The sequence below is a fragment of the Symphalangus syndactylus genome, chromosome 11, assembly GCF_028878055.3.
Source record: "Symphalangus syndactylus isolate Jambi chromosome 11, NHGRI_mSymSyn1-v2.1_pri, whole genome shotgun sequence".
NCBI lineage: Eukaryota > Metazoa > Chordata > Mammalia > Primates > Hylobatidae > Symphalangus > Symphalangus syndactylus.
In genome coordinates, this window is record NC_072433.2 from 36,077,076 (window position 1) to 36,102,270 (window position 25,195).

A 25,195-nucleotide genomic window follows, 5' to 3' on the forward strand; every position below is an offset into this window, starting at 1 on the left:
GCTGGTGATGTGGGTAAGGCCCTGGCCAGCAACTTTCAGAGGAACTGACAGAACAGACAAGAAAGGCCTGGCAGTGTATGGGGCTCATGATGGCTACTTGGGATGGAACTGAGAACAGCCAGCTCTGGGACTCCCAGGGGGTTGCAGAGTGGGGTCTTTTTCTTTTCCTAAATTAATTTTAATTTTTATTTTTTGTGGTGGGGTGGGGTTGCCCAGGCTGGAATGCAGTGGCATGAACATGGCTCACTGCAGCCTCGACCTCCCAGTCTCAAGTGATCCTCCTGCCTCAGCCTCCCAAGTAGCTGGGACTACAGGTGCATGCCACCACAGCCAGCTGACTTTTAAATTTTCTTGTAGAGACAGGGTCCCACTATGTTGCCCAGGCTGGCAAGGGGCATGCTTTCCAAAGGAGCAGGGCAACTCCTGAACAAGGTGGACGATATGCAGGGCAGAAGACCTGACTTCAAGTCCCGTCCCTTCCCTAACCCACTGGGAGGTCCTGGGTAGGTTACTGGCCTTTCTGGGCCTCAATGTGCCCATCTGAAAAATAAGGGAATTGCCCAAGCCTTCCTGCTTTGAGGAACCCATCACTGGTCTACTTGGGCCATCCCCCACCGCCACACACATGATGCTGGGGACACTTGTCGGGCTCCCTGAAGCCTTCACACACATTCCCTGGGCTCTCAAGCTGCTGAGACTCACCAGATTTTCCACATCATCCTCATTGTTTAACCCACTGTCGTCTTCTTCAGTCAAGGACAGCTGAGACTTATCAGTCCCCAGGAGCATGTACTCCCACCTCACAGGGTCACCCAGGTCAAAGATCAAGTCCTGTTGGAGATGAGGGCAGTCAACTGAGTGTACCCCACAGCCGCCAAGTCCCCACCTGCTCCATGGGGAGTTGGGAGACAGCTACTCCGGGGCAGAGAAGGGACCTGGGCCCAGGGCTTGGAGAAGCAGAACATCAATCCCAGGTGGCTCTGAGAGTCCATGTCCATACTCCTCATCCCAACAGGGAAACTGAGGCCCTGAGGGGGAGCAGAACTCCCTGCCCATCATTCAGCCTCCCTGTGAGGAAATCTCGTGTTGACCTCTGTGAAAGACTAGGAGGCTCTCTGGCCTGGGCTAGACCTGGATGTGCAGGTCTTTCCTCATCGTCTGGGCAGTGCTTAGAGCCAATGAAAACAAACCAGCAAGATTTGATGGCAGAAGGGTCTAGCAACTCCCAGGAAGGGGAAGATTTTTTAAAAAGGCTTCCTCCTGTTTATTTTACCCATGCCAGGAACAAGGGAACTAGGCAGGCACACGTGGAGGTTATACATAAAAAGCAGGTGGACAGCCGGGCGTGGTGGCTTGTGCCTGTGGTTCCAGCACTTTGGGAGGCTGACACAGAAGGATCACTTGAGCCCAGGAGTTCAAGACCAGCCTGGGTAGCAAAGGGAGATCCCATCTCTACAATTTTTTTTTTTTTGAGGCAGAGTCTCACTCTGTTGCCCAGGCTGGAGTGCAGTGGTGTGATCTCAGCTCACTGCAACCTCCGCCTCCCAGGTTCAAGCGATTTTCCTGCCTCAGCCTCCTGAGTAGCTGGGATTACAGGCACACACCACCATGCCTGGCTCATTTTTATATTTTTAGTAGAGATGGGGTTTCACCATTTTGGCCAGGCTGGTGTTGAACTCCTGACCTCAAGTGATACACCTGTCTTGGCCTCCCAAAGTACTGGGATTACAGGCATGAGGCACCGTGCCTGGCCTTTTTTTTTTTTTTTTTTTTTTTTTTAGCCAGTGCATGGTGGCACACACCTGTAGTCCTGACTACTTGGGAGGCTGAGGCAGGAGGATCACTTGATCCCAGGAAGTTGAGGCTGCAGCTAGCTGTGAACACACCAGTGTACTCCAGCCTGGGAGACAGAGTAAGACCCTGTCTCTCCAAAAAATAAATAAATAAAACAGCAGGTGGGTGGGAATTTCTCCTCCATGGAGTGTGTCTGCCACCTTCTTTTTTTTTTTTGAGACAGGGTCTCCCTCTGTTGCCCAGGCTGGAGTGCAGTGGCATGATCTCGGCTTACTGCAACCTCCACCTCCCAGGTTCAAGTGATTCTCCTACCTCAGCCTCCTGAGTAGCTGGGACTACAAGCGCACACCACCACAGCCCAGCTAATTTTTGCATTTTTAGTAGAGACGGGGTTTCACCATGTTGGTCAGGCTGGTCTCAAACTCCTGACCTCTTTTCACCCAGCCCACCTGAGTCCTCAGTCCCCTCAATAAAAGTGGCTCATCTGTCAGATAATTCCTAGAAGGTGGGGAGCACCTCACATTCTAATCAACCTTCCTAGAGCAAGGTGTTCTCCCCACCCTAAATCATGTTCCAGAGGAAATCAAAGGCTGCAGAACAGCTGCCTGGAGGGGTGTATTAAGCTGTCCTGAAGCCAACTCTAACCCTAGTACTCACTGTCGTGTGTGAGTCCTGGGAGGGCTCCCGAGTATTTCTCTGCCCTAGCTGGTGGGTGGAAGGGAGAGAAGTGGGGGGCACAACAGAGGAGAGTGAGGGAGAGAACTGCTGGTAGATGTTATAGTGACTGCGGACAAAGCTTAGTGGGCTTAGTGGATAGGAACCCAATTGTATAGATATTTGCCTTTCTTCACTCTTTTTTTTTTTTTTGAGATGGAGTCTTGCTGTGTCGCCCAGGCTGGAGTGCACTGGTGCAATCTCAGCTCACTGCAACTTCTGCCTCCTGGGTTCAAGCGATTCTCATGCCTCAGCCTCCCAATTAGCTGGGATTACAGGCGCCTGCCACCACACCCAGCTAATTTGTGTATTTTTAGTAGAGATAGGGTTTCACCATGTTGGCCAGGCTGGTCTTGAACTCCTGGCCTTAAGTGATCCACCCACCTTGACCTCTCAAATTCCTGGGATTAAAGGTGTGAGCCACTGTGCCTGGCCAACCTATTTGCACTCTTGGCCTAAATTTTGTTACTTTTGTAAAGCAGTGTAAGCAGTAGTTAGATATTATGCTTTGTTACTTTAAGTTCTATTTCTTTAGAAAAAGCATAATTGAATGGACAACAGCCACATCCATGTGCCCAGGGTATGTTTGCGCCAGGCAGTCACTCTGTGGATGCCTTGCCATCCTCCTCCAACCCCTTACTATTTCAAGGTTCTTTGAAGAAACAAAGCAGCTGCTCCAATGTTCGTGTGGTGGTAAAAGTGACAGCCTATGCCATCATCTCTTCCTCATGCCCTCACTTGGTACAGTACTGCCCCTCTGGCCTCACTTCTGCCTTCACCTCGGAGCCTGATGGATGGGATGAGGACATTCAGGCTGGAAGAGGGGCTGAAGGAGGACTGTAGCATCCTCTGAAGGGCCGTTATCCTTCAGAGGACACCGACCACCATGGTGCTTATGAGCCCAGGCCCTGGGGGAGGGCAGTGTCGGCTCTGCCCCCTCTGTGTGGCATGGGAGAAATGATCTCACTTTACTTGGCCTCAGTTTCCTTACCTGTTAGATGGGAGCAACAATAGTTAACATTTATTGAACAGCTAGAGACTATTCTAAGCACCTACTGAGTGTTACTTCCCACAACCCTGGAATCAGTGCCTAAGGGAGGCAGAGTGACGAGAGGCATCTGCCTTGCTAAGGGCAGAAGTTTCTCTATCTCAGAGCTTCTGACTTCTTCACAGAGACAGAGCAACCAGCAAAGCAATCATGCATCAACTCTGCCTGTCTCCCGCAGGGGCTGGCAGTCGCCCCTCTGACTCTTATTTACTTATTTATTCATTCCCCAAGACTAAATGACCATTAAAAAAGCAGGTCATCAGGTACAGTGGCTCAGGCCTATAATCCCAACACTTTGGGAGGCCAAGGTGGGCAGATCAATTGAGGTCAGGAGTTCGAGACCAGCCTGGCCAAAATGGTGAAACCCTGTCTTTACTAAAAATACAAAAAAATTAGCCAGGTGTGGTAGTGCATGCCTGTAATCCCAGCTACTCAGGAGGCTGAGGTGAGAAGATCACTTGAACCCAGGAGGTGGGGATTGCAGTGAGCCAAGATCGTGCCACTGCACTCCAGCCTGGGTGACAGAGCAAGAGTCTGTCTCAAAAATAAAATAAAAGTGTGGAACACTATATAGAAATCAACATTGTCTCCCATAATTTGGTGCATCTGGGACTATAGAAATGTCACTGTCCCACCCTACATCTTCAAATTAACATTCTCGGGTCACAACAAGTCTTCCCAAAGGGATCCTTTGGGAAAAACGAGCTATTTCCCCAGCTCATATTTCCCTCTGTTTGTAGCATGTACCAGCAATTTATGCAAGTAGTATATACTGGGAAGGAAGAAGAGGGTCCACCAGCAAGCCCATGGCTGTTGACAGCCATAAGATTAGAGACAGGCACAAAGGGATAGGTCAACATACTGGCAAACAGTGCTGTGACATCTTGAGAATAACTCTTCATACTCTTCATTTCATTCCCGATAGAAACCTCACTGTCCAGTGCGTGCGTGTGTGTGTGTGTGTGTGTGTGTGTGACAGAGAGAGAGAGAGACTCTCTCTCTCTGTTGCCCAGGCTGGAGTGCAGTGGCATAATCACGGCTCACTACAGCCTTGACCTCCCGGGCTCAAGCAATCGTCCCACCTCAGCCTCCCTAGTAGCTGGGACTACAGGTGCATGCCATCATGCCTGGCTAATTTTTTTGAATTTTTTAAATAGAGACGAGGTCTCACTTTATTGCCCAGGCTGGTCTCAAACTCCTGAGCTCAAGCGATCCTCTCACCTTATCCTCCCAAAGTATCAGGATTACAGGCGTAAGCCGCTATGCCCCACCAGAATGCGTAGGTATTGATGAGGTAGGCCAGTGAGTTACAGAGCCATAAAGAAATGGTGTTGCCTAGGAGGTGAGGAACAAGACACATGAGAAATCCTAGGATGCCTTCTTCCCAATAGATGGTTACTATGGAGTCACAAAGTTCACAGTACTTGGACTCTCTGTCAATGAATTGTACCATCAATCTCAGTAATCATGCAGAAGGGATGTGCGATGGCGGTAGCAGCAGAACGAGTGATAATCTCTCGAGTTATCTCCATGGTAACTCGGTCAAAGAAAGATGAGACATCTTTCTGTACATTTCCAGGTCCTAACTACTGCAAAACTTGACCATGGACTCCCAGGCAGTTTTGGAGATAAGCCTGTGAACAACCTGCACCTCCCATCAATGCTGGCAATGTACTGAGTGTAACTAAAGGGACCAGGAAGCTGACCTACTTGCTGCCCCAAAGTATTCTGACCTGTTGTTGCAGGAAGAGGCTCATACACCATGAGAGCAGCTGGGACAGGATGGTGAGACAGGAGCTCAGGAGCAGCAGACTGGCTACGTCCGCCATGCAGATGGACAGACAGTCCAAGCCACCAAGGAAATGAGCAAGCTGTTCCTCAGCGTCACCTTAAAAAGGGCCCAAGGGAAACTGGCCTGGTCAGAAACCGAGTGCCTTCGAGACAATGAAAGAGCACTGATAGACATACCTAAGACTGGGTAATTTGCAAAGAAAAAGAGGTTTAATGGACTCACAGTTCTGCAAAGAGGATAACCAATGCTAATACAAATCAAAGCCCCAGTGGCTATATTAATATCAGACAAAATAGACGTCAGAATGAAAAATATTACTAGGGATAAAGCTGATTATTTCATACCGATAGAGAGGTTAATTCATCATGAGGACATAACAATCTCAAACATTTACTCATCTAATAGCAGGGCTTCAAAATACATGAAGCAAATACGATAGAACTGAAAGAAGAAATAGAGAAATCCAAAATTGTAGCCCAAGATTTCAATAATGTTGTCAATAATTGAAAGAAATGTAGGCAGAAAATCAGCAAAGATATATAAGATTTGAATAACACTATCAATCAACTTGAGATTATTGACATTTATAGAACATTCCACCCAACAGCAAAAGACACATTCTTGTCAAGTACACACAGAAAATTCACCATATTAATAATTTGGTGAATTTCCTAGACAGACCATATTATGGTCCATAAAACGAACTATAGCAAGTGTAAAATAATAGAAGTCATACAAGTTATATTCTCTAATCACTACAGAATTAAATTAGAAATCAACAATAGAAATATCTCTAGAGAGTTTCTAAATATCTGTAAACTAAACACATTTTCAAATGGCCCATGAATTAAAGGAGAAATTAAAAGGGAAATTGGAGAGCATACTGAATGGGAAGAAAATGAACACATGATAGAGTAAAATGTGTGGGATGTCACTAAAGTAGTACTTCCGAGAGAAAGAAGGCTTATGTTAGAAAAGAACAGGCTTAGCTGGGCGTGGTGGTGCATGCCTGTAATCTCATCTACTCGGGAGGCTGAGCCAGGAGAATCGCTTGAACCCAGGAGATGGAGGTTGCAGTGAGTGAAGATCGTGCCATTGCACTCCAGCCTGGGCAACAACAGCGAAACTCTGTCTCAAAAAGAACAGTCTTAGATGAATCATCTCAGCTTCCACCTTAAGAAACTAGAAAAAAGAAATGAAGTTCAAAGTAAGCATAAAGTATAAAATAATAAAGATCAGAGTGGACATCAATGAGATAGAAAACAAAAACAATGGAGAAAAACCACAAAATCAAAAACTGGTTTATTGACAATAAGGTGGGACTTACTGACCAGAAGGTGGGACTTGACTTCCAAGCGGGGGGCTCAGACACTGGACCAAATTGAGGACTAGCTAAAACGGGGCCAAGGCAACACCCAGAAATTACACCTTTCCATGGCAATGACCAAGTGAACCAGAAGTTACCACTCTATTTCTAGAAATTTCTGCATAATCTGCCCCTTAATTCGCATATGATTAAAGTGGATATAAATGTGACTGGGGAACTGCCTCTGAGCTGCTACTGTTGAAACTGCCATTGCAGAATTATGACTGAGACACTGAAAGAGATCTCAATCGACTCCATCTTGCTTCTAACCTCCAAGCTGTCCTTGTTCATTCCTAGGTGTAGGCTGAACTAACTTTGGGAGAAGCTTAGTTTATTATAGTTTAAAACAAAGGCAATAACAGCCCTTTCCCAAAGCAGACCTCCTTCTTGCCTAGGGACTAGATTAGCTACAAGATTAGAAATTACGGTTTAGGAGTCATGCAGCTGGAGGCTACAAGATTCCGAACCTCCCTAAACTGCTCCTAAGATCAGTGCTTGAGATATTTTGCAGGCGCTACACTTGATGGATCAGATAGCACCACCAGATGGATAAACTGGCTCATCTGATCCTGTGACCCCCACCCAGGAACTGACTTGGTGCAAGAAGACAGCTTTCACTTTCTATGATTTTATCTCTGACCAATCAGCACTCCTGGTTCACTGGCATCCCCCAACCCACCAAGTTGTCCCTAAAAACTCTGCTCCCTGAATGCACGAATGCTCTGGGAGACTGCTTTGAGTAATAATAAAACTCTGGTCTCCTATACAGCCGGCTCTGCGTGAATGACTCTTTCTCTACTGCAGTTCCCCAGTCTTGAATCAGCTCTATCTAGGCAGCGGGCAAGGTGAACCCCTTGGGTGGTTACAATCTGGGCACACTGCCCATGGGGTAGCCCTGCTCCACAAGGAGCAGTCCGTCTGCTGCTGCCATACGCTGCCACTTCAAGAAAAGTTGCCTCTAACACCACCAGCTTGCCCTTGAATTCTTTCCTGGAAAAAGCCACGAATCCTCACTGGCAAAGCCCTGATTTTGGGGCCTGCCCCTGCATCAAGACCAACAAAATTGATAAACCTCTAATCAGATTGATCAGGAGAAAAAGAACACACAAACTACCAATATTAAGAATGAATGGAGTAATGTCACTAAAGACTCTAACATATTAAAAGGAAAATAAGGAGCTATTTTGAACACTTTCTTAACAATAAATTTGAAAACAAATGAAATGGACAAATTTCTTGAAAGATACAAACACCAAACCTCACTCAAAAAGAACCTGAGTCTCCCTATTGAATTTGTACCTTAAAATCCTTCCACAAAGAAAATTCCAGCCCTAGATGGCTTCACTTGTGAAGTCCAGCAAACATACAAAAGAAATCATGCCAATTCTACAGAAACTCATCCAGAAAACTGAAGAAAAGGGAAACTTCCCAACTCATTCCATGAGGCCAGCATTACTGTGATACCAAAACCTGGCAAAGATATTCTAAGAAAACTACAGAACAATATCTCTCTTCAACAAAGATGCAGAAATTCTAAGCAAAATTTTCAGTTCAAAACCAATAATATATAAAAGATTAAACCATCGTAATGAAATGAGGTTTATCCCAGGAATGTGTGGTTAGTCTAACATTCAAAAATCAATCCAAGTAACTTACCATGTAGATAGACTAAAAAAGAAAAATCATAATAATCTCAATAGACTCAGAAAAAGTATTTGACAAAAATCTAGCATCTATTTCTGAAAAAACTCTCAGCAAACTAGGACTAGAGAAAAACTTCCTCTATTTGATAACGGGAACCAATAAGAGAAACCTGTGGCTAATACTATACTTAATGGTATGAGACTAAATGCTCTCCCTAAGATCAGGAATAAACAGGTTTGCTTTCATCACTTCTGTTTAACATTTACTGATGATTCTAGCCAGTGTGACAAGGCAAGAAAAGCATCCAGATTGGAAAAGAAGTAAAACTGTTTTTATTTGCAGATAACATAATTATCTATATAAACATTGATGGAATCCACACAAAGGCTATTAGGGCAAATAAGTGAATTTGGGAAGATTTCAGGATAGAAGATCAATATGTAAAAATCAACTGCATTTCTATTCACTAACAAAGAATAGTCAGAAGTTGAAATTTAAAAAAATCATAGCATCAAAAAGTAAAATATTTAGGAATAAATCTGACAAAAGATGTGCAAGAACTGTACACTGAAACCTACAAAATGTTGTTGACAGAAATTTTAAAAGACTTAAATAACTGAAGAGAGATACCATGTTCATGGGTGAAAAATTCAATATTGTTGAGAAAACGGTTCTCTCTCAATTGATCTAGGGATCCAGTATAATCTCAATCACAATCTTCTTTTCGGGGCCCCAGACAGTGGTTCAAGCCTGTAATCCCAGCACTTTTGGAGGGCAAGGTGGGTGGATTGCTTGAGACCAACCTGGGCAACATTGCAAAACCCATTTTTTGTCTCTATAAAAAATACAAAAATTAGCTGGACATAGTGGCACATGCCTGTAGTCCCAGCTACTAAGGAGGCTGAGGTGGAAGAATTGCTTGAGCCCAGAGATTGAGGTTGCAGTGAGCCGTGATCACATCACTGAACTCCAGCCTGGTCAACAAAGGAAGACCCTGTCTCAAAAAATAAAAATCTTCTTTTGGGGTGATGAAAAAATTCTGGAATTAGATAGTAGTGATAGTTGCACAATCTTGTAAATATACTAAAAGCCACTAATGTGCACTTTAGTGGATTTATGTCAATTACACCTCAATTTAAAAAAGAGGGGGAACAAAATCAATCTAATTTACCAGCTAATAGAAGAAAAAATTATGATCATTTAATAGATGAAAAAAACATTTGATATAAACAAATTTTGTTTGATTAAAAAAAACCTGCTAGCAAACTGAGAAAGAAATCCCTTAGCATCGCTTCTCGGCCTTTTGGCTAAGATCAAGTGTAGAAATCCCTTAGTTAAATAAAGGCTAGCTAGCTATAAAAACCCTACAGTCAAGATAAACATCATACAAATAGTGAAATGTTATGATACTAAGGCTTTACTTGTGAATCAGGACTGAGACAAGGATGTTCAGAATCCCCACTTCAATTTGACATTATACTGGATGTACTAACCAGAGAAATAAAACAAGAAAAAGAAATGAAAAAGTATAAGGATTAAAAATGAAGAAACAAAACGGCCATCATTCAGCTACAGGACTGATTGTATATGCAGAAAATCCCAAAGTCTTTACAGATTAATTTTTAAAATGAATAAGCAGGTTTAAAACTTACTGGATATGTGAACAGTTTGCAAAAAGCAATTGCCTTTTTTTTTTTTTTTTTTTTTTTTGAGACAGAGTCTCCCTTTGTCTCCCAGGCTGGAGTGCAGTGGTACAATATAGGCTCACTACAACCTCCGCCTCTCGGGTTCAAGTAATTCTCCTGCCTCAGCCTCCCAAGTAGCTGGGATTACAGGTGCCCACCACCACATTTGGCTATTTTTTGTATTTTTAGTAGAGATGGGGTTTCACCATGTTGGCCAGGCTGGTCTCAAACTCTTGACTTCAAGTGATCCACCCTCCTCAGCCTCCCAAAGTGCTGGGATTACAGGTGTGAGCCCCCACACCCATCCAAAAATCAATTGCATTAAATAAGACCACAGTGCAATACCATTACATGTCCACTACAATAGCTAAAATGGAAAAGAAAGTATCCAGTATTGGCAAGGATGTGGATGGAGCTCTGAGAACCCTCATACATTGCTGGTGGGAGTGTAAATGGATGCAACCACTTGAGAAATCGGGCCGTATCTACTAAAACTGAGCATGTGCCCACCCTGTGACCCAGTAGTTCCACCCCTCAGTCGTTACCCAATGGAAATGTGTATATGTCTTCACTGAAATACATGTATACAATGTTCATGGCGGCATTATTCAAAATAGTCCCAAACTGGACACAGTCTCAATGTGCAACTGTAGAAAGGACAAATAAGTTCTGCTGTATTCAAATAATGGAAAAGTAATGAAAAATGAAAACGAACAAACCACACAAAAAACCATAATGAATTTCATAAACATAATGAGTGAAGGAATCCAGGAGTAAGAGTATTGAATCACTGTGTGATTCAACTGATGTAAACTCCGAAAACAGATGAAACTAATGGATGTTGTTAGAAGTCAAAATAGTCCTTAACTCTGGGGACGATGGTGGGGTTGGTGGCCAGGAGGAGACATGAGGGGGCTTCTGCTGGTCCTGGCTGCACAGGTATGTTCAGTGTGTGATAATTCAATGATATGTACACTTAGGATTGTGACCTCCTCTGTACCCTCTTGTAGGTGCGTGTGTGTACCAGTGCCACATATATGAGTTAAAAATACATTTGGGGGAAGATAGTAATTGTGCAAAGGGACTTTCTGGGGTTTGGGAAATATTCTATTTCTTGATCTGGGTGTAGGAAACCAAGGTGTGTTCAATTTGTGGAATTTCATTGAACTGTATGTATGCGTGGGATGAGTGTACTTTTCTGCATGTAGGTTACACTTCAATATAGAGTTTTTAAAAAATGCATTCAAACAATCCACATTTTAGAAGGATACACAAATCAGGAGAGACAATAATTGTATCAGAATGGTTATTCATGGGCCAGGGAGTGGGCCATGGAGACTCAGCTATGGAGAAGGTTCAAAGCCCTCGTGGCCTGGTGTCCCGCTCTCCCCAAGGTCTGGCTGCCATTGCTTCCCTCTATTCCCGTCACCTGCCCTGTGCCTGCCACGCCCACCCAGCTCCCCCTCCCTAGGCACCTTGCAGCAGTTCCAGCAATCCTGCATGTTGATCCAGTAGTTCTTGTGGTTCCACAGGCTTTCGATGCCCAGGAAGTGCTCATCCTGGGTGCTGTAGCTATGTCCTGTGAATGGGTCGATGAAGAAGTTCTCAGGCACCTCACGCTTCCCCGATAGCACAAGGACCCAGGAGTGCACCCGCAGGCCGTGCAGGGCATCCGGCTTTGCCTTCTCTGCCTCCTGCCAAGGAAAAGTGGGTGACTATGAGTCAGATGGCTGGAAGAGGAGTGTCAGGGGCCCAGACATCTCCCTGGGGCTGGGGAACCAGCAGGAGAGCTGAGTTCTGATATAGATTGCACCATCAACCGGAGTGTGATGGCCCACCTCACCTCCCATCACCCAACCACTGAGCCCATTTGTAAAATCAAAACAATGGGAGAGTCTGACTAGACCTGTGGCTTACAAATTGGACTCTTTGGGGCATTGGGCATCTGGGGGTTACCGGCTTTATTTGTTATGACTTTGGGCGAGGTTTCATCCACAGAAAGGAAATGGGAGACCAAGTACCTTTCTTATCTGCCTCCCTCTGAGAGAACTGTGACTGTCTTGTTATTCATTGTTATGTATAAATAGGTCTGGACCAGAAAAGAAGCTCAAGGAATACTCTATGGAAGGAAAGGAAAGAAGGGAGTGGGGAAAGAGGATTGGAGGAAGGATAGGAGTGTGGAGTTGGAAGAAGAGATGGGAGATGGGTGGGAGGATGGCTGGCAGGACAGATGAGAGGACTGATGGCAGGATAGATGGATAGGAGGATGGACGGGAGGAGAGAGGGGAGGATGGATGGATGGGAGGATGGATGGATGGGAGGATGGGTGGATGGGAGGATGGATGGGAGGATGGGTGGATGGGAGGATGGGTGGATGGGAGGATGGGTGGATGGGAGGATGGATGGATGGGAGGATGGGAGGATGGATGGATGGGAGGATGGGAGGATGGGAGGATGGATGGATGGGAGGATGGGTGGATGGGAGGATGGGAGGATGGGAGGATGAATGGATGGGAGGATGGATGGATGGGAGGATGGATGGATGGGAGGATGAATGGATGGGAGAACAGTGGGTAGGAAGGTGGATGGATGGGAGGATGGACGGATGGGAGGATGGGTTGGAGGAGAAATGGAAGGATGGATGGATGGGAGGATGGTGGGAGGATGGATGGGGGATGGATGGGAGGATGGATGGTTGGGAGGATGGACGGATGGGAGGGTGGGTGGGAGGACTGATGGATGGGAGGATGGGTGGATGAGAGGATGGATGGATGGGAGGATGGGTGGATGGGAGGATGGGAGGATGGGTGGATGAGAGGATGGATGGATGGGAGGATGGGAGGATGGGTGGATGGGAGGATGGGAGGATGGATGGATGGAAGCATGGATGAGAGGATGGATGGATGGGAGGATGGATGGATAGGAGAATGGATGGGAGGAGAAATGGGAGGATGGATGGATGGGAGGATGATAGGAGGATGGATGAATGGAAGGATGGATGGGAGGATGGGTGGATGGGAGGATGGATGGATGGAAGGATGGGTGAGAGGATGGATGCATGGGAGGATGGATGGATGGGAGGATGGATGGGAGGAGAAATGGGAGGATGGATGGAAGGAAGGATGGTGGGAGGATGGATGGATGGAAGGATGGATGGGAGGATGGATGGATGGGAGGATGGCTGGATGGGAGGATGGATGGGAGGAGAAATGGGAGGATGGATGGATGGGAGGATGGTGGGAGGATGGATGAATGGAAAGATGGATGGGAGGATGGATGGATGGGAGGATGGGTGAGAGGATGGATGCATGGGAGGATGGATGGATGGGAGAAATGGGAGGATGGATGGATGGGAGGATGGTGGGAGGATGGATGGATGGAAGGATGGATGGGAGGATGGGTGGGAGGAGAAATGGGAGGATGGATGGATGGGAGGATGGATGGGAGAATGGATGGATGGATGGGAGGATGAGTGGGATGATGGATGGATGGATGGGAGAATAGGTGAGTAGGAGGGTGGATAGATGGGAGGATGGATGGATGGGAGGATGGATGGGAGGAGAAATGGGAGGATGGATGGATGACGGGAGGATGGTGGGAGGATGGATGGGAGGATGGATGGATGGGAGGATGGATGGGAGGAGAGATCAGAGGGTGGATGGGAGGATGGATGGATGGGAGGATAAATGGGAGGATGGATGGATGGGAGGATGGGTGGGAGGATGGATGGATGGATGGAAGGATGGATGGGAGGATGGATAGATGGGAGGATGGATGGGAGGAGAGATGGGAGAATGGATGGTTGGGAGGATGGATGGATGGGAGGACGGATGGATGGGAGGATGGGTGGATGGATGGACGGAAGGATGGGTAGGAGGATGGATGGATGGGAGATGGACGGATGGGAGGATGAATGGGAGGAGCGATCAGAGGATGGATGGGAGGATGGATGGATGGATGGATGGATGGATGGATGGATTGGCGAATGGGAGGGGAGATGGGAGGATGGATGGGAGGAGAGATGGGAGGATGAATGGATGGGAGGGTGTATGCAGGTATATCCCCAGTAAGAGTCTAGAGCAAAGAGGACACGAGAGCTGCCTAGCATAGAATGGGCTGCCCCAGGCAGTAGAGTGCCCTGATGTTAGGAGTCCCTCATGAGAAGCTGGCTGACCACCAGTGGGAGATTCCTGCAGGGCCAGGTAGAGGTTGGGGGTGATTTTGAGGTGGACCTAGTTGGGGGATCCATACACACATCCCCTCCATGACCTGTACCTGTTTTCCCATCCCTAGCAGTCCTTTGTCAATAGCTGAGCCCAGGGGATTGAGGGCTGAGGACCCACCATGAGGTGCTCCTCCTCCTCCCTCAGCTGCTTCTTCTCCTCGGCTCTGATCTCCTGCTGCTTCTTCACCTCTTGCTCCTGCTCAAACCTGCTGCACAGGTCCCTGGGGGGTCTGATGGTATACTTCTTAGGCAGCACCTTTTCCTCCTTCTTGATGGTCTGTCATCCAAAAGAAGAGGAAGGGTCAGTGGCCCTGCATCCCCCCTTTACACATGCAACTCCAAGAGGTGAGACCCGCCCAGCCAGTCCCTCGGACCGGGGGATGGCAGTTACTCCTGTAGCCTGTGGCCTTTCTGGCCCTAAATGCAGAGAGAGCCCCAGCTCCAGCTCCGTGACCTTGGGAGGTCCTCTCACCTCTCTGAATCTCAGGTTCACGGTGTGAGAATAATAGGAACTTTCTCCCCAGCCTCTTTCTGAGAAGTAAAGACAGAAAAAATGCCCGAGGGAGGTACCTGTCAGGGCCAAGAGCTCAGGAGGTGTGGCTTTCTCCTCTTCAATCCTCACCACCCATCCTAGCCATGACCTGGGTCTGATCCAGAAGTGGGGAAAATTGTCAGAAGTTGGATTTTTCAGATCTTGTCATCGGAGGGCCTCATATGTTGACTTTAAGAGTTCGCTGGGCCAGGAAGGAGAAGAAACCGTGGTGTGTGTGTGTGTGTGTGTGTGTGCACGCTTGCATGTCTACGAATGTGTGCTAGGTGGCAAGAAGTATTCCCAGGAAAGAGCACTGCAGAGGCGGGCCTGTGATTGCTATGAAGGAGAAATAGTGAACCTCCAGCGTTTCAAGTTCACCTGACCCGGGCTTCAGTCCCTGAGTCTCCATTTTCCTGCTGTGTGACTTTGGCCGCATTATGTTACCTTTTGATTTCATCAACATACTCATCTGTAAAATAAAAGTGACAATATCTACCACACTGGGCCATCATGGGGAGCAACGAGCACAATGGATGTGAAAGTGGATTTTAAACCCGAAAGTTCTCTGCATCTGTTTGTTACTGATATAATGTTAATCATTAAGCTTTTGGCTGAGCTGAGAGAGCTGAGATGCCCAGGTGGGAGCTCAGAGGCTTTTTTTTTTTGGAGCCAGTGTATCTCTCTGTTGCCCAGGCTGGAGTGCAATGGTGCGATCTCAGCTCACTGCAACCTCCACCTCCCAGGTTCAAGCGATTCTCCTGGCTCAGCCTCCCGAGTAGCTGGGTTTACAGGCATGCACCACCACGCCCAGCTAATTTTTATATTTTTAGTAGAGACGGGGCTTTGCCATGTTGGCCAGGCTGGTCTGGAACTCCTGGGCTCAAGTGGTCCACTTGCCTCAGCCTCCCAAAATGCTGAGATTACAGCCTCCCAAAATGAGCCACCGCGCCCAGCCAGAGGCTTTTGAAGCCAAAAGCTATGGCGGAGCTCATGCTCCATCTCCTCCTGGGAAGGTGGGCCTGAGAGAGCAAGGCTCTTCTTGTGCCTCCCCTTCTGTCTCGCCCTTCTCCCAGCAGAGCACCCACCCTGGGGTCCCTGGGTGCTCACCCAGGTATAATGCAGGTACACAGAGATCCTGCTGGGTGCCTCAGGCCCCTGGATCCCCATCTCCAAGCTGTGGACACCCACGGGAGCCTGACCCTGATCCCAGAGTCCTGGAATTAATCCACCTCATGAAGAGTATTTTCTGTCTGTAGTATGACTATTTTCTAAATGTAAAGAGATGCATTTGTGATTCTGATACTCATTTCAGAGTGTTTCTTGTGTCTGTAGCAGCCTCTAGTCCTTATGGAGTTCTTAATGAGCAGATCTGAAAACACAGCCACCAGCTACTGAACAGTTAGTGATTTTTTTTTTTTTTTTTTTTTTGCTATTAAAAAGGGGCCTTGAGGGCCAGACACGGTGGCTCATGCCTATAATCCCAGCACTTTGGAAGCCTGAGGCAGGAGGATTGCTTGAGTCCAGGAGTTCATGACCAGCCTGGACAACATAGTGAGAACCTACAAAAAACAAACAAAATTAGCTGGCCGTGGTGGTACACGCCTGTAGTCTCAGCTACTTGGGAGGCTGAGGTGGGAGGACCGCTTGAGTCCAGAAGGTTGAGGTTGCAGTGGGCCAAGATCATGCCACTGCACTCCAGCTTGGGTGACAGAGTAGGAGAGACCCCATCTCAAAAAAAAAGCAGGGTGGTGGGGGGCTTTTTACCTCAGGAGTGTGGGACTGGGAACCAAATGTCTGTCCACTTGTCTGTTATTTTTTTTTTTTTTTTTTTTTTTTTTTTGAGACGGAGTCTCGCTCTGTCACCCAGGCTGGAGTGCAGTGGCGCGATCTCGGCTCACTGCAAGCTCTGCCTCCTGGGTTCACGCCATTCTTCTGCCTCAGCCTCTCTGAGTAGCTGGGACTACAGGCGCCTGCCACCACGCCAGGCTAATTTTTTGTATTTTTAATAGAGACGGGGTTTCACCCTGGTCTCGATCTCCTGACCTCGTGATCCACCCGCCTTGGCCTCCCAAAGTGCTGGGATTACAAGCGTGAGCCACCGCGCCCAGCTTGTCTGTTATTTTTTATTTATTTATTTATTTATTTTTTGAGATTGCGTCTTGCTCTGTCACCCAGGCTGGAGTGCGGTGGCGTGATCTCAGTTCACTGTAGCCTTTGCCTCCCGGGTTCAAGTGATTCTCCTGTCTCAGCCTCCTGAGTAACTGGGACTACAGGCACACGCCACCACGCCTGGCTAATTTTTTTGTATTTTTGGTAGAGACGGGGTTTCACCATGTTGGCCAGGCTGGTCTCGAACTCCTGAACTCAAGTGATTCGCTCGCCTTGGACTCCCAAAGTGCTGGGATTACAGGCGTGAGCCACCGCACCCGGCCTATTTTCTTACATAAAAATGGCTGGCTAGATTTTTATCAAATGCATACGGTAAATTTGGAATCGTTTGACTTAAGATATAAGCTATGTGGCATTCATAAAATTTACCAAGTAGGGAGCATAGTAGCTGAAAACTGAGTTACAACAGACAGAGAACAGCCAGCTTGGAAAACTGGGCTGGATGTTTTAAGACACCAAGGACATAAATCACTGGTGGTTTGAAATATGAACTCCAGGGCAGTGGAAGGGCTGGTGGTGAGGGATCTGTGTCCACGTGGCCAGGGCCGGGGATGAGGTGGCAGGAACGGACGCCTCTAAGGATGGCACGACAGCACCGGGAATGTTCATCCTTTGGGAAACCCAGGCAGCTCGAGCCCGACCATACCTCCTTGGGCTTCACAGTGAGTGGGCACACCTCCCGCGTCAGGTCCATGTGGCACAGGTCCAGCGAGCCATAGCCGTTGACGCAGTAAGCATCATAGCCAGAGCCGATAAGCATGGAGCAGAGCAGCGTACTGAAGTCAAAGCAGTTCCCCTTCTGGTACTTGAGCACAGTGGTCGAGGAGTACAGGTGCGAGGGCTGGTCACAGTGGGATGGTCAGCACAGCTGGGGCCCCGCTGCCCCAGCCTGTCCTCCCCACCGGTCACAGCCCACCACGTGTCAGGGCGGGGAGCCAGGACCAACGCACAGGCGGGACCTGCTTTGGGCCCCTAACCCTTGTGGGGTCAGGGAGCCTGCTAAGAATGGAAGGACAACCAGATGCCATGCCATTCACATTTGCCTGTCATTTGAAGGGGCTATGGACTTCCTGATAGGGGAAGCCTTCTGGACTGTGGAAGTGTCTGATCTAATGCCCTCTGATTGGTAAGTTTACTGTTTTGCTCCAGTGTTCCCCCTTCCTTCGATCCCCACCTTTCCTCCTCCTTCCTTTATCAGTTCTCCACTGTTGACCTCGCCCTTTCTTCCTCCCTCCCTCTATTCTGAAGGAGAAGTTGACGAAGTTGGTCAGAAGCCCAAAGATGGGGTTAGGGCCATGGGCAGCCGGGCCTCCCCTCTCTCTTTCCTGCACCGCTTGAAGCCATGGCAGGAAAGCTCTGAAAGCAAAGGAGAAAAGAGGTGGGAACCAGAAGCCCAGGCTTGCTGTGTGTCCTCAGGCAAGTAAGTGGCTGTCTCTCTCTAGGCCTGTTTGCCCTTAGGGGCCCTGAGAGGCAGTGCCCTGAGCCTGGCTGAGGTTCCTTTTCCCAGACCGTGCCTGACATCCCATTGAAGGAAATAATTTACACAGTGATCCGTTTCCAAGGCAAAGTGCCTTAAATAGGCTTAGGTTAGCAAACTACAAAAAACCCAGGATATACCAGGCCCCTGCTTGAATAGCCAATGCCTGTTTGTCAGCCTTCTCCTTCCTCCCTCTTACCTACCGCCTTAGTTGCCCTCACTCAAACCAAAAAAGTTTAGCCTAAGATAAAAGTTTACCAGTCTGCAAAATAGCTCGCTTTGTCTGTTCTTATCAGCTTGCCCAGCTACTCAGGTCATAAGTCAAATACTTAAAGAGCCCCTGAGCTAACTAGGATTGCAATGCATTGTGGGTTGCAACAAAATGCTGCAAAACAACCCTAGAAAAAACACCTAAAGCCCCTGCCTAACAATCAATAGGCGATGTCTGGGAAGATTGTGACCCCATAGTACTCAGCCTGTGAGGAACCAGGGGAGGGACCTGCGCACTAGGGGATAAACTGCTTGTTAAAACTATGCCGGGTGTGTAGGCCGGGCACGGTGGCTCATGCTTGTAATCCCAGCACTTTGGGAGGCCGAGGCGGGCGGATCACGAGGTCAGGAGATCGAGACCACGGTGAAACCCCGTCTCTACTAAAAATACAAAAAAATTAGCCGGGCATGGTGGCGGGCGCCTGTAGTCCCAGCTACTCGGAGAGGCTGAGGCAGGAGAATTGCTTGAACCCGGGAGGCGGAGCTTGCAGTGAGCGGAGATTGTGCCACTGCACTCCAGCGTGGGCCACAGAGCAAGACTCTGTCTCAAAAAAAAAAAAAAAAAAAAAAAAAACTATGCCGGGTGTGTCTGCCTATCAGACACTCAATCTTGCAAGACCATCATTAAAAGTCTCACTTTTGCTGTTCTCCAGGTCTCTAAGTCCATTCTTTTTTTTTCTGAGAGAGTTTTTTGAGAGTTTTGCTCTTATCACTCAGGCTAGAGTGCAGTGGTGCCATCTTGGCTCACTGCAACCTCTGCTTCCCAGGTTCAAGTGATTCTCCTGCCTCAGCCTGCCCAGTAGCTAGGATTACAGGCATGTGCCACCATGCCCTGCTAATTTTTGTATTTTTAGTAGAGACGGGGTTTCGCCATGTTGGTCAGGCTGGTCTCGAACTCCTGACCTTGTGATCCGCCCGCCTTGGCCTCCCAAAGTGCTGGGACTACAGGCGTGAGCCACCACGCCTGGCCTCTAAGTCCATTCTTTGGGTCTGGATAGGTGAGTTTGTTTCTCACGCTATCTTAGTCCTAGTGGGCTCAGGCATGCAGCCTGTGAGTGGTGCTTACCGGCTTGAGGGGGTCAGGCAGGGGCACCATGGTGAGGAAGTCGGAGACAAACTGGGCACAGCTGTCCCAGTTGTAGAGCTCGGGGTAGGGCATCAGTGTGGGCCGGAGGGTTGTGCTCACGAACTTCTGCAAGGAGAGAGATGGTGCCAGTGGGGTCAAGGCAATAAAAACCTGTGAGATCAGGCTTGGGGCCTTCCCTGAATCCACAGGGGGACCCTAGAGGCCTGAGCAAATGCAGGAGGCCAGGCCCACATGCCCTGGGGTGGCAGAGCAGCCCTTGACTGGGAAGGTGATGCCCAGATCTGGCACATGGCAGCCATCAGTGGCACAGTGGCAATGACTGGGAGGCCCCTATCACGTCGCCAGCACCCGGAGACAGCACAAGCATATTCTGGATCTGGACTTTGAAGGGCTTTGAAGTTTTGCCGCCTTCAACCCCTAGGGCATCGTGGAGACACCTGAGGCCCAGAGCGGGCTTGAGAGCTGCCTGAGGTGACCCAGCAAGTCAGGGCTGAATGAGGAGATCGGGTCTGTTTCCTGGGGTTCCTGGGAGCGCTGTGCTCTCCTCCCAGGAGCGATGCTCTCCCTGGGGCCTACAGAGGTTCTGGGCTGAGGCCAGCTGGTGACCAGTACAGTCTGAAGCCTCAGAGGTCAGCCTGTCCAGGGAAGGACAGAGAAATAAGACAAAGTGGACCAGGACAGGCATAAGAACCTAAGCTCTGGCTTCTTCCTTCCAGCCCTGTGACCCAGAGCATGTTTCTGAGCCTTTCTGGGCCTCAGTTTCTCCATCTGTAGATGGAATGACATGGGATTCATCCAGGGGGTGGGAAACAGCTGCCCACGAGCTGACAGGGACCCACAGACCCGCTTTATTTGGCCCACGTGGCAATGTTTAGCATTTATGTCAGCTGCCAGCATTTAAAAACCAGAGATTCACACACAAATCTCGAGTCTCCTCTTGATCAGGTAACCCCAGGCCTGCAGTTTCCCTGCAGCAATCAGCAGCTCCCTCTTTTTTTTTTTTTTTTTTTTTGAGACGGAGTCTCGCTCTGTTGCCCAGGCTGGAGTGCATGGCGCGATCTCGGCTCACTGCAAGCTCCGCCTCCCAGGTTCACGCCATTCTCCTGCCTCAGCCTCTCCGAGTAGCTGGGACTACAGGCACCCGCCACCACGCCCGGCTAATTTTTTTGTATTTTTAGTAGAGACGGGGTTTCACCGTGGTCTCGATCTCCTGACCTCGTGATCCGCCCGCCTCGGCCGGGATTACAAGCGTGAGCCACCGCGCCCGGCCAAGCAATCAGCAGCTCCTTCTTTAGGCAGGGGCATGGGGTCTCCAGACCACCACCGCCCTCCAGGAATATCTGCACTGAGCCTGCTGAGGCCTGCTGGCGTTCGAGTTTATGTTGCCCCCAGACTAGAAGTGCTCTGGCCCACAGGAGGTCCGTGATTTGGCCCAGTGACCTTGGAGAACCTGCCCCACTTCCCTGTGCCCTCTGCTCTCCAGCCCCAGGCTCCCCAGCCCTGCCCTCAACATTCCAGCCTTACGGGCACTTCACACTCATTCAGGGGGTGCAGGAAGAGGGGCACGCGGTCCGGGCACAGATGGCTGTACTGGCGGGAGAAGTTGTCTGCCACCTGCAGCAGGTGTTCCTCCTTGGGTGTGTTGGTTTTGTAGGAAATGGGCAGCTTGGAGATGTCAATAGTGTCCTTGGTAAAGGCCCTGTGCCACAACAGGGATGGCATTAGGGAAGCCATGCCTGGCACACGAGCCCTGGTTCCACTGACTTGCCATTGGCTCTACCCCTTCCTCATTTAATCCTCACAGCTACTGAGAAGGCAGGTATCATTAACATCTGCACGTTTATATATATATATATATATATATATGCACACATATATGAATGAATATATATATTCATATATATGAATGAATGACATATATATGAATGACATATATATATATATGAATGACTATATATATATATATATGAATGACTATATATATATATATATATATATGAATGAATGACAGGTCTTGCTCTGTTGCCCAGACTGGAGTGTGATAGCACAATCATAGCTCACTGTAGCCTTGAACTCCTGGGCTTAAGTGACCCTCCCACCTCAGCCTCCCAAGTAGCTGGGACTATAGACACCACCACACCTGGCTAATTTTTGTATTTTTTGTAGAGATGGGTGGGGGGGGGGTCTTGCTATGTTGCCCAGGCTGGTCTCGAACTCCTGGCCTCAAGAGATCCTTCCACCTTTTCCTTCTAAAGTGCTGGGACTACAGATGTGAGCCACAGCACCCGGCCAGCACCTGCACTTTTAGACAGATAAAGGCACTGAGGCACCGAGAGGCTGAGTGACTTGTCCAAGGTCACACAGCTAGTTGGGAGAGCATGGACACTCAGCCCAGGCCATTTGAAAGCAGAAAGCCTTCACTTTTAACTGCCTCCCTCTATCTCCTGGCCACCCTGCCAGACCAGGCGCCACCACTCTGCCTGGGTCTCCCTGTGCCCAGCCCCAGTCTGCCTTTGCCAGGGCCCCCACCCTGCCACTCACGGGAGCTCTGCTGAGACGATGATCTGGATCTCCGACAGCTTCTTCTCCAGGTCTCTGAGCGTCTCCTGCTTCAAGGTGGTTTCCTCCTTCCGCACCTCGACTGGCCTCATCATTTTCTCCATCCTCGCCCATTCAGCCTGCTCCGCTGCCTCCTCCCGCTCAGCCTCCTCCTCCTCCTCCACCTTCTCCCTCAGGACCTCCATTCTGGAGCGTCTCTGGCTGTCTGGAGATGGAATGTCTCTGTGGGGAAGGGTAAGTATACTCCATGGCCAACTGTCAGACCAGGCAGGACCCACCAACACCACCTGGGCATCCCCGGGAGGCCTGGGAGATGGTTTTGAGGAGGTGTCGAACACATAGGGAGTGATTCCCTCTTTGACTTCCTTTCAAACATGGAGAAAGTCTCTGTTTGGTGCTACCCCATCTGTAACACCTTTCTAATCCTGGCAAATATTCCTTTACAACAAAGACAAAGCAGGCCTCCGCTTGGAAGCCATCCTCAGGACAGGACAGGGCAAGGCATGTGTCGATTTGCTTTTAGTATGTTTGACAGTTATCTTTTTTTTTAAATTTTTTATTGTTTTGAGACAGGGTCTTGCTCTGTCACCCAGGCTTGGAGTGCAGTAGCGCGATCATGGCTCACTGCAGCTTCAAACTTCCAAGCTCAAGCAATCCTCCCACCTCAGCCTCCCCAGTAGCTGAGACCACAGGTGCACACCACCACACCTGGCTATTTTTTTTTTTTTTGGTAGAGACAGGGTCTGGCTATGTTGCCCAGGCTCAAACTCCTGGCCTCAAGTGATCTTCCTGCTTTGGCCTCCCAAAGTGCTAGGATTACAGTCATGAGCCATTGTGCCAGCTGACAGTTATCAATGACAAGTACTGCTAATGCTGTGGGGATTACTATAGTATTGTCAAGTTTCCTATTTAAATAAATGAATTGGCTGGGTGCGGTGGCTCAAGCCTGTAATCCCAGCACTTTGGGAGGCCGAGGCAGGCAGATCACTTGAGGTCAGAAGTTCAAGACCAGCCTGGCCAATATGGCGAAACCCCATCTCTACTAAAATTACAAAAATTAGCCAGGCATGGTGGCACATGCCTGTAATCCCAGCTACTCAGGAGTCTGAGGCAGGAGAATCACTTGAACCTGGGAAGCAGAGGTTGCAGTAAGTTGAGATCACACCACTGCACTTTAGCCTGGGTGACACAGTGAGACTCCATCTCAAATAAATAATAAATAAATAAATGAATAAATAAATTGGTTTAAAGAAAATCCTAACAGTAAGGTGATATGGACTACAACCCACCCAAAAATGAAGATGGCAGGTGAATGATATCTCACTTGATCAAACTGGGAACTGAGGCACAGAGAGTGAAGGTGCCTGCACCAGGGCACACAAACAGGGAGTCGGGGGTGGGGGTAACAGAGCCTGCTCTCTCTTGGCCAAGGCCTGTGTTGGCCCAGAGAACAGGCTCCATTCTGTGATCCAAGCAGAGATGCCACATGTGCTCACCATATGTCTTGTGGCCACAGAGCAGAGCCTCACTGAGCAGGGACTGCTAGTCACCTACCCAAAGATCCAGTCTCCTCTTCTGTACGGCAGAACCCCAGTTGTGTAGGAGGCAGCAGTGTGCCTGGTTTGAATTGCTCAGCTTCCCAGATTCTCTTGCAGCTAGAGGTGGCCCTGTGATGTGACCCAGTTCTGGCCAATGAGATGTGGGCAGAAGTGATTGGGGAGCCCTCTGCTCTTCTCCTCCTCCCACCTGGAATGTGGAGATAAAGTGGGAGGTGGGGCAGCCAAGGCGAGACCATGAGGTGACCACACATGAGGGCTAAAGCTGCCTGCTAAGGATGGCAGAGCCGAGAGACCGGGGAGCTAGGGTCCCCAGCGGTGCCACAGAGGCCTGGAGTGCCACCTCCAGCCTTTCCTTATATAAGAAACCTCAGCCTCTATGGGGGTCCCTGTTCCACACTGCCCAACGCCACCCCAGCTGATGCACTATCTGCAGCCTCCCAGCTGGGGTCTTCCAATTTCTGTCCTTGAACATCTGTTTTCCTTATGGCAAATGGGGGTCCAGAGATGAGGAAAACAAACAAAACCCACAGGACAAAGGGGGAGAGTAGTAAGGAGAAAAAAGCAGAATCCCCTTGACTTTCTAATCATCCCCCCTTCCTTGGGTGAGGCCAGGAGCAAGAGGGCAGAAGGGAGCAGCAGATAAAGGCTAACCCCAATTTCCCACTCCACACCCACATGGGCCACCTCGGCCTCCTAGGGAGGTGAGTTGCTGGCCACTAGCCACGACTGAGCCTGGTTGGGGAGACCCTGGCTTTGCCAGTGGCTCTTGCTGGACCCTTGGGTCACTGTCTGCTCCTTTCTGTGCCTCAGTCTCTATTTATAATAGGAAGGGAGGGCAGATATTTTCTGTCCAATTCTGACATTCTGTGGTCTGGGACTCAGGAGGGGACGAATGCTCATCTGGCTAGAGCCCACCCAAGGCCCAGGTGGCCCAACACCATTCAGGACCCCAGATCCTCAGGGGAGAACCTCTAGCCAAGCAGTACTTCCCAGTGATCAGATCCATTTATCGGCCTCTTGGTCCCAGAGAAAATGAGCCCAGGAGGGCAGTCATCACCATTACAAGGCACTTACAGTTTGCTGAATGCCTACTGTGTGTCAGACCTGTGCTGAGAGATGTACGGAGATCATCTCACTTATCCTCTACTGACTCTATGAGGCAGATACTTAGGACACCCACTTTGCAGATGAGAAGACTGGGGCCCAGAGAGGTTAAGTGCACTGCTTAAGGTCACAGCCAGTAAGTAGCAGGTCTGGGATTTGAACCCCTGTAT

General features: G+C 48.9%; 1 protein-coding gene and 2 pseudogenes across 8 annotated transcripts in view; 1 reads left to right on the forward strand and 2 right to left on the reverse strand.

Moving 5' to 3' along the window:
• DRC7 (dynein regulatory complex subunit 7) overlaps positions 1-25,195 on the reverse strand; it is a 36,988-nt gene that overhangs the window by 11,282 nt on the left and 511 nt on the right. For 2 of the 8 annotated variants that reach the window (XM_055298121.2, XM_055298119.1), the window contains exons 2-9: positions 23,917-24,108; positions 22,345-22,584; positions 21,328-21,502; positions 19,783-19,908; positions 17,616-17,810; positions 14,387-14,545; positions 11,519-11,737; positions 703-831 (exon numbers count right to left, since the gene is read on the reverse strand). In XM_055298121.2, the coding sequence (XP_055154096.1) occupies positions 703-831; positions 11,519-11,737; positions 14,387-14,545; positions 17,616-17,810; positions 19,783-19,908; positions 21,328-21,502; positions 22,345-22,547 (1,206 nt within the window). In that variant the 5' untranslated portion in view covers positions 22,548-22,584; positions 23,917-24,108. The remainder of the gene's footprint in view (positions 1-702; positions 832-11,518; positions 11,738-14,386; positions 14,546-17,615; positions 17,811-19,782; positions 19,909-21,327; positions 21,503-22,344; positions 22,585-23,916; positions 24,109-25,195) is intronic. The other 6 variants (XM_063612675.1, XM_063612674.1, XM_055298120.2 and 3 more) reach the window with 6 other exon arrangements.
• Positions 4,201-5,385, reverse strand: LOC129492816 (mitochondrial carrier homolog 2-like; annotated as a pseudogene).
• LOC129457964 (uncharacterized) lies at positions 9,646-9,846 on the forward strand (annotated as a pseudogene).